The sequence below is a fragment of the Leopardus geoffroyi genome, chromosome D3, assembly GCF_018350155.1.
Source record: "Leopardus geoffroyi isolate Oge1 chromosome D3, O.geoffroyi_Oge1_pat1.0, whole genome shotgun sequence".
Taxonomy (NCBI): Eukaryota; Metazoa; Chordata; class Mammalia; order Carnivora; family Felidae; genus Leopardus; species Leopardus geoffroyi.
This window is the reverse complement of record NC_059339.1, coordinates 89686006-89699918: the sequence shown is the minus strand read 5'-3', so window position 1 is coordinate 89699918 and position 13913 is coordinate 89686006. Positions and strand designations below refer to the sequence as shown.

At 41.9% G+C, this 13913-nt stretch overlaps 1 protein-coding gene across 1 annotated transcript in view; it reads left to right on the top strand.

Annotated features, from left to right (window-relative positions):
* The window catches only part of LOC123587450 (cytochrome b5), a 38533-nt gene extending 25730 nt beyond the window's left edge, over positions 1-12803 (top strand). Inside the window, exons 2-5 of the mRNA XM_045457210.1 lie at positions 3781-3909; positions 6050-6079; positions 10668-10702; positions 12433-12803. Of these exons, the coding sequence (XP_045313166.1) occupies positions 3781-3909; positions 6050-6079; positions 10668-10702; positions 12433-12514 (276 nt within the window). The 3' untranslated portion in view covers positions 12515-12803. The remainder of the gene's footprint in view (positions 1-3780; positions 3910-6049; positions 6080-10667; positions 10703-12432) is intronic.
* The last annotated feature ends 1110 nt before the right edge of the window (positions 12804-13913 follow it).

Genomic DNA, 13913 nt, shown 5'->3' with positions numbered 1-13913 from the left:
AATAAACGTTGAAAAAAAAATTAAATTAAAAAAAAAAAAAAAAAAAAGACTGCAGCATGGGGGCACCTGTGTGGCTCAGTTGGTGGAGCGTCCGACTTCGGCTCAGGTCATGATCTCACAGTCTGTGAGTTCGAGCCCCGCATCGGGCTCTGTGCTGATGGCTCAGAGCCTGGAGCCTGCTTCGGATTCTGTGTCTCCCTCTCTCTCTGCCCCTCCTCCACTCATGTTCCGTTTCTGTCTCAGAAATAAATAAACATTTAAAAAAAAAAAAAAAAAAGACTGCAGCGTGAATCTGCTCACAAGAGTGAAGAGAGTGACACGGTGAATCACCAAGTTTCAAACTGTCGTGATTAGACTTGATTTACTTTACAAAGTGTGTGTCTCTGTGTCTCTTCCCCACATCATAAATATGTTTCAAGGAAAATATTTGATATTATAATGAGCCAGTCCTGTATCTTTTGCTGTCTTATCAAGACTTGAGTTATTTTGTTTAAAAAAAAAATCAACTTTTGGGGCATCTGGGTGGCTCGGTCGGTTAAGCCTCTGACTTCGGCTCAGGTCATGATCCCATGGGTTCGTGGGTTTGAGCCTGGCGTCGGGCTCTGTGCTGACAGCTGGGAGTCTGGAGCCTGTTTCAGATTGTTTGTCTCCCTCTTCTCTCTCTCTCCCTCCCCCGCTTGTGCTCAGTTTCTCTCTCAAAAATAAACATTAAAAAAAATCAACTTTTAAACTTTTTTTAAAGCTTATTTATTTTGAGAAAGAGAGAGAGCAAGTAGGGGAGGGACAGAGAGAGGGAGACAGAATCCCAAGCAGACTTCATGCTTTCAGTGCAGAGCCTGACGTGGGGCTCGAACTCATGAACCCTGAGCTTACGACCTGAGCTGAAACCAAGAGGTGGATGCTTAACTGACTGAGTCACCCAGTCAGTTTTTTGTTTTGTTTTTGTTTACTGTTTAAAAAATCCTTAAGAGTAAGGTCAAAGGTATTTTAGTGTCAGTTTGTTGATGCTATAATTTTTCTTAAATAGTGGTCAGTGGAACCAGTGGAACCCAAGATGTTTTACTTTTTTTTTCCCCCTGAAAGAACTACCTCACAGAGATGGTTTAGGCAGAGCTTAAATCATAGCTAGATGCACGCGTATGTACATGTAGAAACATACTCTCCTGTTTCCTTGCTTGGTCAGAAATTAAGTTGAGAACTTGCCCTTTTTTTTGGGTGAGGACTGTTGTGTTGCTCTAAGAGTTTGTGTGAGTGAGCCGGGGGGGGGGGGGTGAGGGTGCGAAGAGAGAGTGAGAGAGAGACAGAGACAGAGAGAGAGAGAGAGAGAGAGAGAGAGAGAGAATCTTAAGCAGGCTCCAATGCTCAGCGTGGAATCTGACGTGGGGCTCGATCCCACGACCTTGGGATCATGACCTGAGCTGAAATCAAGAGTCAGACACTCAACCAGCTGAGCCACCCAGATGCCCCAGAATTCTCTATTTTAAAAACTTGTTTAGTTTTATGATGCTTTATTAAAGGCCAGTCTGTGTTTTTAATCTCATTTGCAAATTTCCTTTGAAGATAATAGGTTATAACTGGAAAGTAGTGGTTCGCTCTGGGAGATTTGTCTATATTCACATATCCTTAACAGGAACCAAAAGTTAAGGAACTCATGAGTTCAGCTGCCCACATGGAAAGAATATTGTGTGAACTTACATAATTTGTGGGTGCTGAGTTAAATTAGTTATTTTATATCTCTCGTGTTTTGCTTCTGTACTCCTCAGTCCATGTCCAGTATTAAACAGATTGTTACAGAATCAACAGACCATGGTTTCCATTGCCACAGCCTTGGAGGTACATCAGGAAGCTTCGGATTGGCTCTCAGAGTGAGCCAGTCAGCTGCCTGTACCCTGGGTGGCTTCTCATGTTTGTTTATTTTTTTTTATTATTATTATTTTTAACATTTATTTATTTTTGAGACAGAGAGAGACAGAGCATGAACAGGGGAGGGGCAGAGAGAGAGGGAGACACAGAATCGGAAGCAGGCTCCAGGCTCTGAGCCATCAGCCCAGAGCCTGACGCGGGGCTCGAACTCACGGACCGCGAGATCGTGACCTGGCTGAAGTCGGACGCTTAACCGACTGCGCCACCCAGGCGCCCCTCATGTTTGTTTAAAGTGGACTTCTGATCTGTGCCCCCAGTAGAAGACATTTAAATAAGTTTGGAAATTCCTGCGGTATGTAGTATTACGTAGCTGTTGGAAAAGTCATGTTGAGGAAAGATGCTTGATGACATTGGGAAAATATTTCATAAAAATGCTGGGTAATGCTCATTGGTTGTATGTTACATGCTAGGCACATATATCAACATGTTTAATCTTCAAAAACTATGAGATAAATACCATTATTTTCCTAAGTTTACATAGTAGTAGTAAGTAACCACTAGGCAGTGCTCCCAGTACCATGTATTGTAATCTGCTTTTTACCTAACAAAACAGTATGCATAAGGTAATGATCACAGTTTTCTTGTAAAAATTATTCACACACATGCTTATATGTGTATCCAGCCCTATTGAGATGGCAAGACCATACGTGATTGGGTGATTTTTTCTATAATGTAGATGGATAACTTTTACAATAGGAGAGGAAAAGAAAACTGGTAGATTTCTATAGCAGTAGATATATTTAAACAAAGTAGGAGGAGAAGTGGATTTGAAAACAGAGTAATTATCTACCCTTCTTTGTCATGTACCTCTATGTTTTCCATCACTGGGAGAAATTAAGAACAGAGTGCAGTCAGTTATGCAAAGGAGAATTGTTTAGTTATTGGACACATACTTATAGATGATTTGCTTAAGGGTGGGGTAAATTTGAACTAAGGTAATACTGAGGCTCAATTTAAGAAGACTTTTTTCCCGATGAAAGTATTTAGGATGCTAATAACCAAGCTCTTTCTTTTGACTTGAATGAGAACTCCTTTCCTTGCCTGAAGATCTCTGGACTTCATCTGTGTTTGTGCCTTGGCCACTCTTGTCAGTCCCCTTGCTGCTTTGTGACCATCCTTTGTTTTACCATTTGAAGCACCTAACTAAGAGCACTGAAATGCTTCCGTTCCACAGAGGTCTTCTTCCTGACCCCCACGTAGAGTGCTACTCTTTCTTCCTTGTCTCCACAGTCCCCATCAGTAATCTGTCCCTTTGGCAGCAGCTTGAGCAGGTCACTGGTGCACCTGCTTGCTTTCCTTTAACTTTCTCCTAGAAAGTTCTGCGAGAGGCAGGGGATGTGCTTGCCTGTCCAACAGGCTATCCTCTGCCTGTGCTTGGTGGGCAGACGGGGTGCTTTTTGAAGATGAATTATCACACAGTTAATCATCTAAGGAGTAGTAGCATAAGTCTACACTTAGACCGAAGAAATCAAAGGTCAGGATACAGGACTGAATTAAAATTAGGTTGGGTAAAGATTAAGAAGAACAATTTTGCGAGCTTTCTGGAAAAGCAAAGAAGACATTCCCAAAGGATTAAAAATATGTGTCTAATGTGTGTATTGCCATATGAATACCTGGGGAAATGGACATCTTGACTACTGGAGAAAGATTTTTCTGTATTTCCAAGAAGGAAATTGAATACAAAAGAGTATACTGTTTTCACCCACATTATGGATGAGTTGTACTCACACATTGTCATCTATGACTTCTAAAGTAGCCTATTTGGTTAAATAAACTGACCACTTCCTTTTAACTCATTTGCTTTGAAAAAACGTATTTTTTTTTTTTTTTTTTTTTTTTTGTATCTCCTTCAAACAGCATCCTGGTGGAGAAGAAGTGCTAAGGGAACAAGCTGGAGGGGATGCTACTGAAAACTTTGAGGATGTCGGGCACTCTACAGATGCTAGAGAATTGTCCAAAACGTACATCATTGGAGAGCTTCATCCGGTAAGTACCTTCTTGGGGGCCTTCCCTTTTCTTTAAGGTTGGGAGTTGACCTTGCTCAAAACGGTAGACTTGCATACTACGAAATCAAAGGAGTAAAGCAAAAACAGTTCCTCCTGATTTTAGAACACCATTCTTGTCGTAAATCAGCTGGAAATTTCTTTGTATTTCCCTGGCTTAGTTCTCACTGGCACTTGGAGTCAGGACTCTCTACCCCAAGGCCATGGCGCCTCTCAGACTATGAAGTGTCTCTCAGAGCAGCAGATTGATTGATTGATTGATTGATTGATTGATTGATTGATTTACCTACCTACCTACCTACCTACCTACCCACCCACCTACCTATCTACTATCTATCTATTTATTTAACGTCTATTCGTTTTTGAGAGACAGAGACAGAGCGTTAGTAGGGCAGGGGCAGAGAGTAAGGGAGACACAGAATCTGAAGCAGGCTCCAGCCTCCGAGCTGTCAGCACAGAGCCTGACGCGGGGCTCGAACTCACGAACTGTGAGATCATGACCTGAGCCGTAGTCGGATGCCCAACCGACTGAGCCACCCAGGCGCCCCTTGGAGCAGCAGATTTTAGAAAGTGGGGGTCATTGATCCACCATGGGTTTTTTTGTTTTAGTTTTTGTTTTTTTGAGTCAAATATTTTACTTAACAAACTCCCTTCTACTTTCATTAGTCTGAGGATATTTTAATTCTAAAAAAATTAAAAAAAAACTTTAACCCACCTCTGTTAAATGAGTGCACTCTACCTTGTATAAAACCAACACGTTCTCCTCTTTTTTTCTCACTTTACCCCAGAACTTTGAGAATGTTACCTTTGGTGTCAGTCCATGGACTGACTTTGGCAAAATGTTGGCCTACTTCAGCTTTTATATAAACCTAGACAGGTAATATGAGTTTAGGCCCTTCTGTGGCAGTTTCAAATGACCATGTGAAACTCGGCTAATCTGAATGCGGCTGAACACTTGGGAAGAAGCAGTGTCGTTCTCCAAGCAGGCAGCGGATCCTACACGCTGCGTTCAGCTGTTCTCACCTCTGGAGAGCACTGGGGTCTCTCAGTATGGTCCCCAGCCTGCTTCTCAGCTCATGCTGCCTCACCAGGAGCCAACCAGAGGGGGCTGAGGCGCTGTGAGAAGCAGGCTGACAAGAAGCAGCATAGGCGTGTGGCCCTAGCCCAAGCAGGCACTCTGAGAGACCCCTGACAGATGAAAGCCCATATGAAAAGTTTTGTTGATTGACGTTTCTTACGACGATCAGGGATGAAGGAAAGCTTAAAGTAGGCTTTTTATGGAAAGCCTGAAGATCAGAAATGTGCTTTAGAGCAATTTCAGTTGAAGGGAGAGGTGGGGTTTTTTGTTTGCTGTTTGGTGGCAGGAGGTGGTGCTCTGAAAGTGTCCCTCACTTATCCGGGGAGTTTGTTCATCCACCTGTTTTTATCATCTTCATCTTCACACTTCATCAAAGTGCGGTACTTTCCTGGTAACTGGAGAGGGCTTCCCTTAAAATGTTTGATTCTTTCCTTTCGAAAACTTGTGGGTTTAGAGCAGGTGGGTTTTCAGGCTGTGACTACAGCATTTCTGCCTCACCTGCCTACTGGGCTCCTCTGTGGTCACCTTTAGATGCCCCTTAATTTGGACTCCCTCAACCAGAGGTTTAAGAAAATTACAGCCCTGCAACTGGGAGATTGCAGGAATTCACTAAGGATATCACACGGAATTACACACACACACACACACACACACACATACACACACACACACACACACACACACAGACTCATTTCAGAGGATAGAAGAGAAGAATCTAATTAGATCCCAGCTGCTCTCTGAATTGAAGATCAAAATCCAAGTCTAATATATATGCGCATCAAAATAGAAATAGGATTATCATGGATGATGTTCTAAACCTTGGAACTCTAGATTGAAAATTAATCCCTTAATCAGTTGTTAATTTTAGCAGTCAACTCAGATGGATCAGACTATGTGAATAACAACCTAGGTAGATGAATGTAAATTGCTAATAATTACCGAAGAGTAAGGTTTTTTAAAACATCCCAGTAAAAGCGAGTGCTTTGGACATGGTGCTTTCGTAAACTTTCTTTCATTCCATGATGTGCTTTTTTTTCCTTTGCAGGATGACAGATCAAAGATAATCAAACCTTCGGTAAGTGCATCATCTCAGTGTCTCAGGACTGTATGTGTCTCCACTGTATTTAATGTCTGTCAAACTGGAGGACAAAGGTCTTTTACATATTGGAGGCCAGCATAGGTCTCTCTAGGTTAGATGAATATGTAACCTGTTGGCTCAGGAAAATACTTCATGTGTGGATCAGCCATTGTGTTTCATTAGAACAGCTTGTGTGTTCTCTTCGTAAGACCCTCAATACGTAATTTCTTCCTCATGAATGTCAGTAGCTACCTCTTCAAGAGCTTCTTTTTATAAGTAGCACTGTGCTTCTAATCTGAAAGATTTGACACAAACCTGATTTTCAGAGAGCGTAAAGTCTGATTGAGGACAGATCTTAGTACTTGAACCTTGCAGAACACTACCCGTGTCGTCGTCATCTCTGTGTCCCCGGGGCACATAGTAGGTGTAAAATAAACATTGGTTGCATGGATTTAAGGTTAGTCAAATTAAATAATAACTTTTGGGGGCATTTTTCCTTAGGAAAGGAAAACAGTTCTAGGGACACTAGTTTTACGTCCTGGTTCACTAGCCCTTCTCTCTGAGCTGATGATCTCACACCTCTGAAGGTAAACCCGTAGTAAGAACTGATGCCAACAACCAGAATCCCTGACAAGTACGAGCAGACAGGATGGTTGCTGGCCTGTAATTAAAGGATCTGGAGGAAAGTTTTGCTTAAGCCACAGAAACAAAGGATAGTTTTTCCATTTTGGTTTCTGCTCTTGCTTTTACTAGAGGACAACAGTGGGACTCCATGGGGCTTGTATGAAGAACCAGCTGCTGTTGACAAGACGTTGTCTTTAATCTATAGCAAAATCCAAGCAGTGAATCCAATAGAGCATGAAGGCCATGCTTACCTTTATACCCCAGGTAGTACAATAATAAAAGTCTTGCATCGTGCTGTTTCCTACACAGCACCTTCGTTTATATTCTCTTCTTTCCCTATTCCAAAAGGCTTAAGTTCAATGTTGGTGATCCGAATACCTTGGGAAGATAAGAAATGGACTTCAGAATTTGAATTGCCTCTGTAACAGTTGCTGCCTCTGTAACAGTCCCTGCTGTTCATTCATATGACATTAGCAGCTTTTGGGGGGCTACTTTTGTTTGGGGCAGGTGAAATCCTGTGATGCATGTGGTTTTTGCTTTTTCTCCACAGTCTCTCAGGGAACAAATACATTTTTTTTTTCCTGTTAGGTGTTCAGTATGTTAATAATCTCGGGGCAAATCATTCAGCTATAATAAAACAAAGGTTTGATGAGGCTCATTATATCAAGTTAGATTTAATGTAGATCCAGCCGTATCCCAAACCATGATGCCCAGAGACAGAAATTAGGGCTGAGGTGGTCAGCGGGTTCCCTACCGCGCTGCCGCATTTCTGGAAGACAGACTCTTTCCTCTCTGAGAACACACATGACATTGCCTCTATCAGCAGAAGTGGAGGAAGCGGCCGAGAACTTGCCATCTTCCTTAGAGGCCACAGGCAGATGCAGTGAAGGAAAATTTGTGACCACATTTCTGGATTTTTCTTTCTGGGGCTTCTAGTTTGCCAGGCGAGAGTCCTTAGATATTTCTGTTGTTGTGTCTCTGTGTAACCATCTGTCTGTCTCTGCAGGCTGATCAGTGTAAGCTGTGCTCTGAATTTTTTCAGCGTTGGCTGTTTAAAATATCTAGTTGAATTGTAAAATAAGATGCAACAAAGATGACTAGTTTGAACCTGCCCAAAGGAAAACGTGGTGTTTAGTTGCCAAAGTAAGATATTTGTAGACAGAAATGACATGTTTCTGAACAAATTTGTACCTATCACATTTGCTTACACGGAGGATGTCAGGAGTGTCAATACCTTCTCTTGGTTGTGGTTTTCAAATCATTGCTGTTTAAATGAGCTTATTTGGTTCTTGTGATGACCCTGTGGGACCCAGAGACCTTCCAGGGAGGGTGAGAACAGTGAAGCTCAGACCTTGTTCCGAGCGTTGGCCTTGTCTAAGGTCACACGCTGCAGAACCATGGCTAGCACCCATCTCCAGCTTGGCAGGTGCGGTTTCTTGAAGCTTCTTGTGTGGGCTCTGCACGGGAAAGGCATGGGTTAGGAAAGCCTTCCACTTAGGGACTAGGCTAAGGAAGATGAATGTATAAATGAGAGGACTTTGATTTGCAAAGACCCGAGGCGCTTTGCATTATTTTATGTAGAGCTTCTCTTGCACTGGTTGAATTATTGACCTTTCTATGTGAAGTTGAACTCCTCAAGGTCATGGAGTGAGCAGGTGGCAGAGCCTATAATAAAAGCCATAGTCTTTTCTGCCTGTTGGTCTTGATGTATTTGTTAGTTACACATAGAAACCCAGCTTAGGCCCCTCAGACCACTGGGTCGACAAGACTGTTTCAGTTTCCTTTTTCAGCACTGTGGTAAGTGATAATTCAGACTTTTGCTGTAACTCCCAGGCACCTCTGGGTTAAGAGCCTAACAGAAAATAAACACTTGGAAATATATATAATCTCTTAAAGTACAGCTCTTTTTTTTTTTTTTAATTTTTTTTTTTTTTTTAACATTTATTTATTTTTGAGACAGAGAGAGAGAGAGAGAGAGCATGAACAGGGGAGGGTCAGAGAAAGAGGGAGACACAGAATCTGAAACAGGGTCCAGGCTCTGAGATGTCAGCACAGAGCCCGACGCGGGGCTCAAACCCACAGACCATGAGATCGTGATCTGAGCCGAAGTCGGACGCTCAACCGACTGAGCCACCCAGGGGCCCACAAGTACAGCTCTTTAGAGGATCAAACACCCTAAGAGTTTTTGTTTTAGCATGAGCGCTCAGGGTAGTGTTTGGAGAGTGAGGACAGGCCAGCCTAGTTTCCATAGAGTTATCAGCATGTTTGGTAAAATGCATGTACTTGGTATAAGCAAATAACAGATCTGTGTTCGTGTTCTGTTTTACTCTTCCGGGCTTAACTTTCTATTGTGACAATAATATTTTACCTTTAATGAACTGTTGCACTCTGGTTTTCACAACTCATTGTGTCTTCTAATAGCTGAATAATAATTTTGCATACGTCACTGACTTCTGGTAATCCTTGTTAATTTTATTCATATATACAAAATTTGAAAAGCCTTGCTGTTGTTATGAATACTTTGTGTAGTCGCTAAGATTTAACATTGCTTAAAGAGATAATAGATGTGTGACGTTTCCTTTTTAAATGACTTATTTTTTTCCCTCCTATTGTGTCAGGAATCTTAAAGGCCATGTTTCCAGGTTTGTGGGTCTCCTAACTGTTTTGCTTGCCCTTCCCTAAAAGTTTTCTGCCTTTTCATGGGGTTTCTCTAATGCGCCCTGCTGTGTGTCGCTTTGCCTCACTGCAGACTGCTGATTGTTTTGCTACTGGCTTGTCTTGTGCTTTGGGAAACTGCGGAGATGAACTCTCTGAGGAAGCTGCCTTACTTACCTTCCTTTGAGGCACTAATACTTCTGCTGGTGTGAAATTTCAAAAGAATGCTTCTTAAGTTTTCAAGCCCAGAACAGTTTATTTTTTCTTAGGCCTTAGTTATTCAGCTGTTTGGGGAAGTATGTATTGTTCCAGAGCCAAAATTAGTTCACTTTCATGGTACCGACAAGAAGAACTTCTCTCAGAAAGTTCTGGAAGGTAAATTAGGCTGCAACTGTGAAAGACCCCAGCACACGCACAGGGCGTCCTTATTTTCAGAGGGCTCTTGGCTAGTGACGGTGTGAGAGACCAGTCCCTAAGGCCTCCGGTATCTTTTTAGAGCCGTCTTGTCAGAGTTGGAGTCCAGGAAAGGTGGTGGTCCACAGTGTTACAATTAATTAATTTAATTATTTTCTTAAGTTTACTTATTTATTTTGAGAGAGAGTGTGCACACACAAGTTGGGGAGGGGCAGAGAGAGAGGGAGAGACAGAAAATCCCAAGCAGGCTCTGTACTGTCAGCGCAGAGCCTGACTGGGGGCTTGATCTCATGACCCTGAGATCTTGACTTGAGCTGAAATCAAGTCAGACACTTAACTGCGCCAGCCAGGTGCCCCCAGAGTGTTATAATTTAAATGACTGTTTTTACTTCTCTCTTTTTGCTTGACATGTCTTTTAATACAGTTTGGGTGACTTTACTTCATATGAAATTTGAATGAAATAACTAATGTTTTTTATTGAGTGTTTCATCAGTGCTTTTAAAAAATTAAACTGCTCTTCCTGAAGGTAGTGGTGGGGTTATGTGTATGTGTACATGATAATCTGTTTTCAGTTTCTCCATTAAAGTATTCAGATGCGTACTGTGTACAGGATATTCTATATATAGGCTATTTTTAACATTTTCTTTCAAATTATCTAGGTTATGTTTGTAAGTAATTTACATACAGATGATTCTTAAAATTTTTTTCCTTCTGAAAAAATGGTGAAATTGGGCATTTTAGTGAAAAGTTTATGATGTTAATTTTCCCTTTCAATGTGTTTGGAAGAATGTACTGAGTAAAATACTGTGACCTACTTATAAAAGAAGTTCTTAGTCAATTGAATAAATGTTTAGATGTTCCCTTTACGTTTACTTTTTCTCTCGTGTTTCAGGAGACTCTCATTACTACTGTTGATTCTAATTCCAGGTACGTGATACGTGGTAGTTTTCTTTTAAAGTAATTGTGATCAGAAGGCTCATAGAGTCAGAGTGGGATTATGGGACCCTCCCCCATTTGAGGTGCAGGCGTCCACTGTGCCCCCCCCCCCCCGCCCCCGTCAGTGGACATCCCAGGATTGTCCCCACTTGGCACCCACATGACTCAGGACACTCTCTCCTCAGCTGTCAGCTCAGACTCGGGACCCTCTTCAGAACAACCCCGAATCTCACCCTCTGGCCATATCTACCCTATAGGACAGACTGAAAAAATGGGTCTCCTTTTCTCCACGGTAGTCCTGTGGCCAGCACAATCTTTTACTCTCTAGGCAAACATCTCTTTCCTTTCTCATTCAGTATATGATCCGGTTTTAACATAATAGGTCTCTCTAGGCATGGTTCAGTGTTCTTCCAAGTGTAACATGAGTCCCTTGTTCTAGGGACTGGATTTCTGTGGTATAGTCCAATGTTGTATTGACATTTTTGGCAGTTCTAGCATATTGACTTGTGTACTTGGGACTATATGTATCTGTGTATCTGGTATCTAGAGATATTTGGCCCCAAGCTCAAAGCCACACATTCATGCTTATTTATTCTTTCACCCTGTCAAATGTAACCGCCCCAGTCTCTGTCGGTGTTCTAGTACATTACCTGCCTTCAGGCAGTGGTTAGTACTCACTTCATCCTATGTTTCATGGGCAGGTCAGTTTCCTTCTAAATGAAAACTGAAAAGCCCACCAAGATGAAAATTGCATTTGTAACCCTTGTGCAGGTTAAATCTTGTTAATGAACTCCATCTTCGTATGGGTCGATGTGTGAAGTTTTACATGGTAGAAAGTTTATGCCAGAAAATGTATGTCTTCATAGGTGATTGTCTGGCTTAATTCACATTCTACGAGCTGTATATTTTGTTTTCTAAGTAATTAAAGGTTCATCTCTAATTTGAAGATCATCCTAGCTTTGTCCCTGATTTGATCTGTCATCTGCCATTTATAGTAGATCAGAAGTTCTATACACCAGGACTGAAACAGTGTGTAAGTTAGGGAGTTTTCTGGGTTTACACCTGTGGACCACAGATGAAGTCGTTTGGGCATGCTGTTCCTGCGTTAAATCTATTGTGCATTTGTACAGATTAGATTTTCAGAACAGAGTCGGAGAATGGAAAGTTGTGGTGGACATAGCAACCTTAATCATCCTGTGGTTCAAAGTCCTTAACTTCACAGTCGAGGAGATGTGCTGTTCTCCCGGTTATAGACCTGTTGATGCCTCTGCCAAAATGAGAAACTTGATTTTCTGGTTCTCGGTTTAGTACTATTTTAAATTCTTAGTGTATGTGAGTAGAATAAAACCTGTAAGGAATATTTGCTTTTATGAACTTGTGATCTGTAACTCAGAGTTCGTGTCCTTAGATAAGTCACTAGTTATCGGTAGCATCTATTTGGGGAGTGAGTAGTTCATAGCTCTTTGTATAAGTTTATAGAAATAGATTTAAGTGGGACAGGGATGGGGCCGTTCATTTTCTTATAAAGCCGAGCAGGTGCTGGTATATTAGGGCATGTGATGTGCTCATGTCACTTTTAATGAGTTAGTTGGCTTTTCATCCAGGTACGTTAGAGAGGTAATAAAAACATGCCACAGTGGTTTTCATGGTAATCAGAAGAGCAGAGGTTTTGAGTCCTGTGTATCGAGCACCATACAAGCATCATTGCCATTTCTTTCCAGCTGGTGGACCAACTGGGTGATCCCCGCCATCTCAGCACTGGTGGTAGCCCTGATGTATCATCTCTACACAAAGGAAGATTAAACACACTCTCAGAAGTCAATGAAAGAAAAGACTGCTTTGGACCAGGGAGAAAGACGCCAGTGTTAACTGCTTCAGCTGACAGAAACCTTCACCTGAGATATAATTTTAGTACACCTGTTTCTCTTTTCTCTTACCTTAGAACCAAACCAAAAGGAACTCTTCTGTTCTTTCTACTCTTGAACTCTTAGAATGTGCCTTTTTGTTCAACTTTTTTTTGATGTTCCATCACTACATAATTTACTTATTGTAGGCATGATCGTTTAAAAATATATCTGGCTTTTAAAATATACCACCACATTCAGGGGCGCCTGGGTGGCGCAGTCGGTTAAGCGTCCGACTTCAGCCAGGTCACGATCTCGCGGTCCGTGAGTTCGAGCCCCGAGTCGGGCTCTGGGCTGATGGCTCAGAGCCTGGAGCCTGTTTCCGATTCTGTGTCTCCCTCTCGCTCTGCCCCTCCCCCGTTCATGCTCTGTCTCTTTCTGTCCCCAAAAAAATAAATAAACGTTGAAAAAAAAAAATTTTAAATATACCACCACGTTTGTCTATTTGGTACATAATTGTCTTTAACGTTTAGAATCTGATTATTCGGCAGAGTCATTTAATGCACTGGTCATTCAGACCCAAGTTGTCCCTATGGTGTGAGGAAGGGAATGTCCTTGGATCTCTCCTTGTGCTCCTCCTTATCTCACTGAACAACCAGTTCTGCCTCTTCCAGCAGAGTTTCCCTTTCAAGGGAATTAGGAAGGTCTAAAAAAATGAAAGATTTCTTTTTTCTTTTAATTTTTTTAATGTTTATTTTTGAGAGAGAGAGAGGAGAGAGTGCAAGCAGGGGAGGGGCAGACAGAGGGAGACATAGAATTCAAAGCAGGCTCTAGCCTCTGAGCTCTCAGCACAGAGCCCCATGCGGGGCATGAACTCAGGGACTGTGAGATCGTGACCTGAGCTGAAGCCAGATGCCTAACTGACTGAGCGACTGAACCACCCAGGCACTCCCAAAATGTAAGATTTCTAATTATTCTACTTGAAACAGATGATAAAGAGAAGGTAGCCTATAGGACCTATAAAAAAGAGACCATCTCGTCTTTGATTAAAAGAAAGAAACCTGTGAACTATAAAGAATAAAACCTGTGAACCATGAGAGGACATTTTAGCCCTCCCTTCTCACAGACTGAAAATATTCCGAAGAGGTTCACAATCGTATAGGTTCTAAAGTTTAAAAAAACTACTCATTCAGAGGCCAAAAATGTTAATGTGCTCACGTAAGAAAATGTTCATTCCCTCCTTTGCAAAAACAAAATTTGAAAGAGATATGGGACATTTGGAACCTGAGTTTTGAAGAAAGTTAGCTGGTGCTGATGAGCCATGAGGAATTCTGGTATGGCTCTGTTCATTTTCTCAT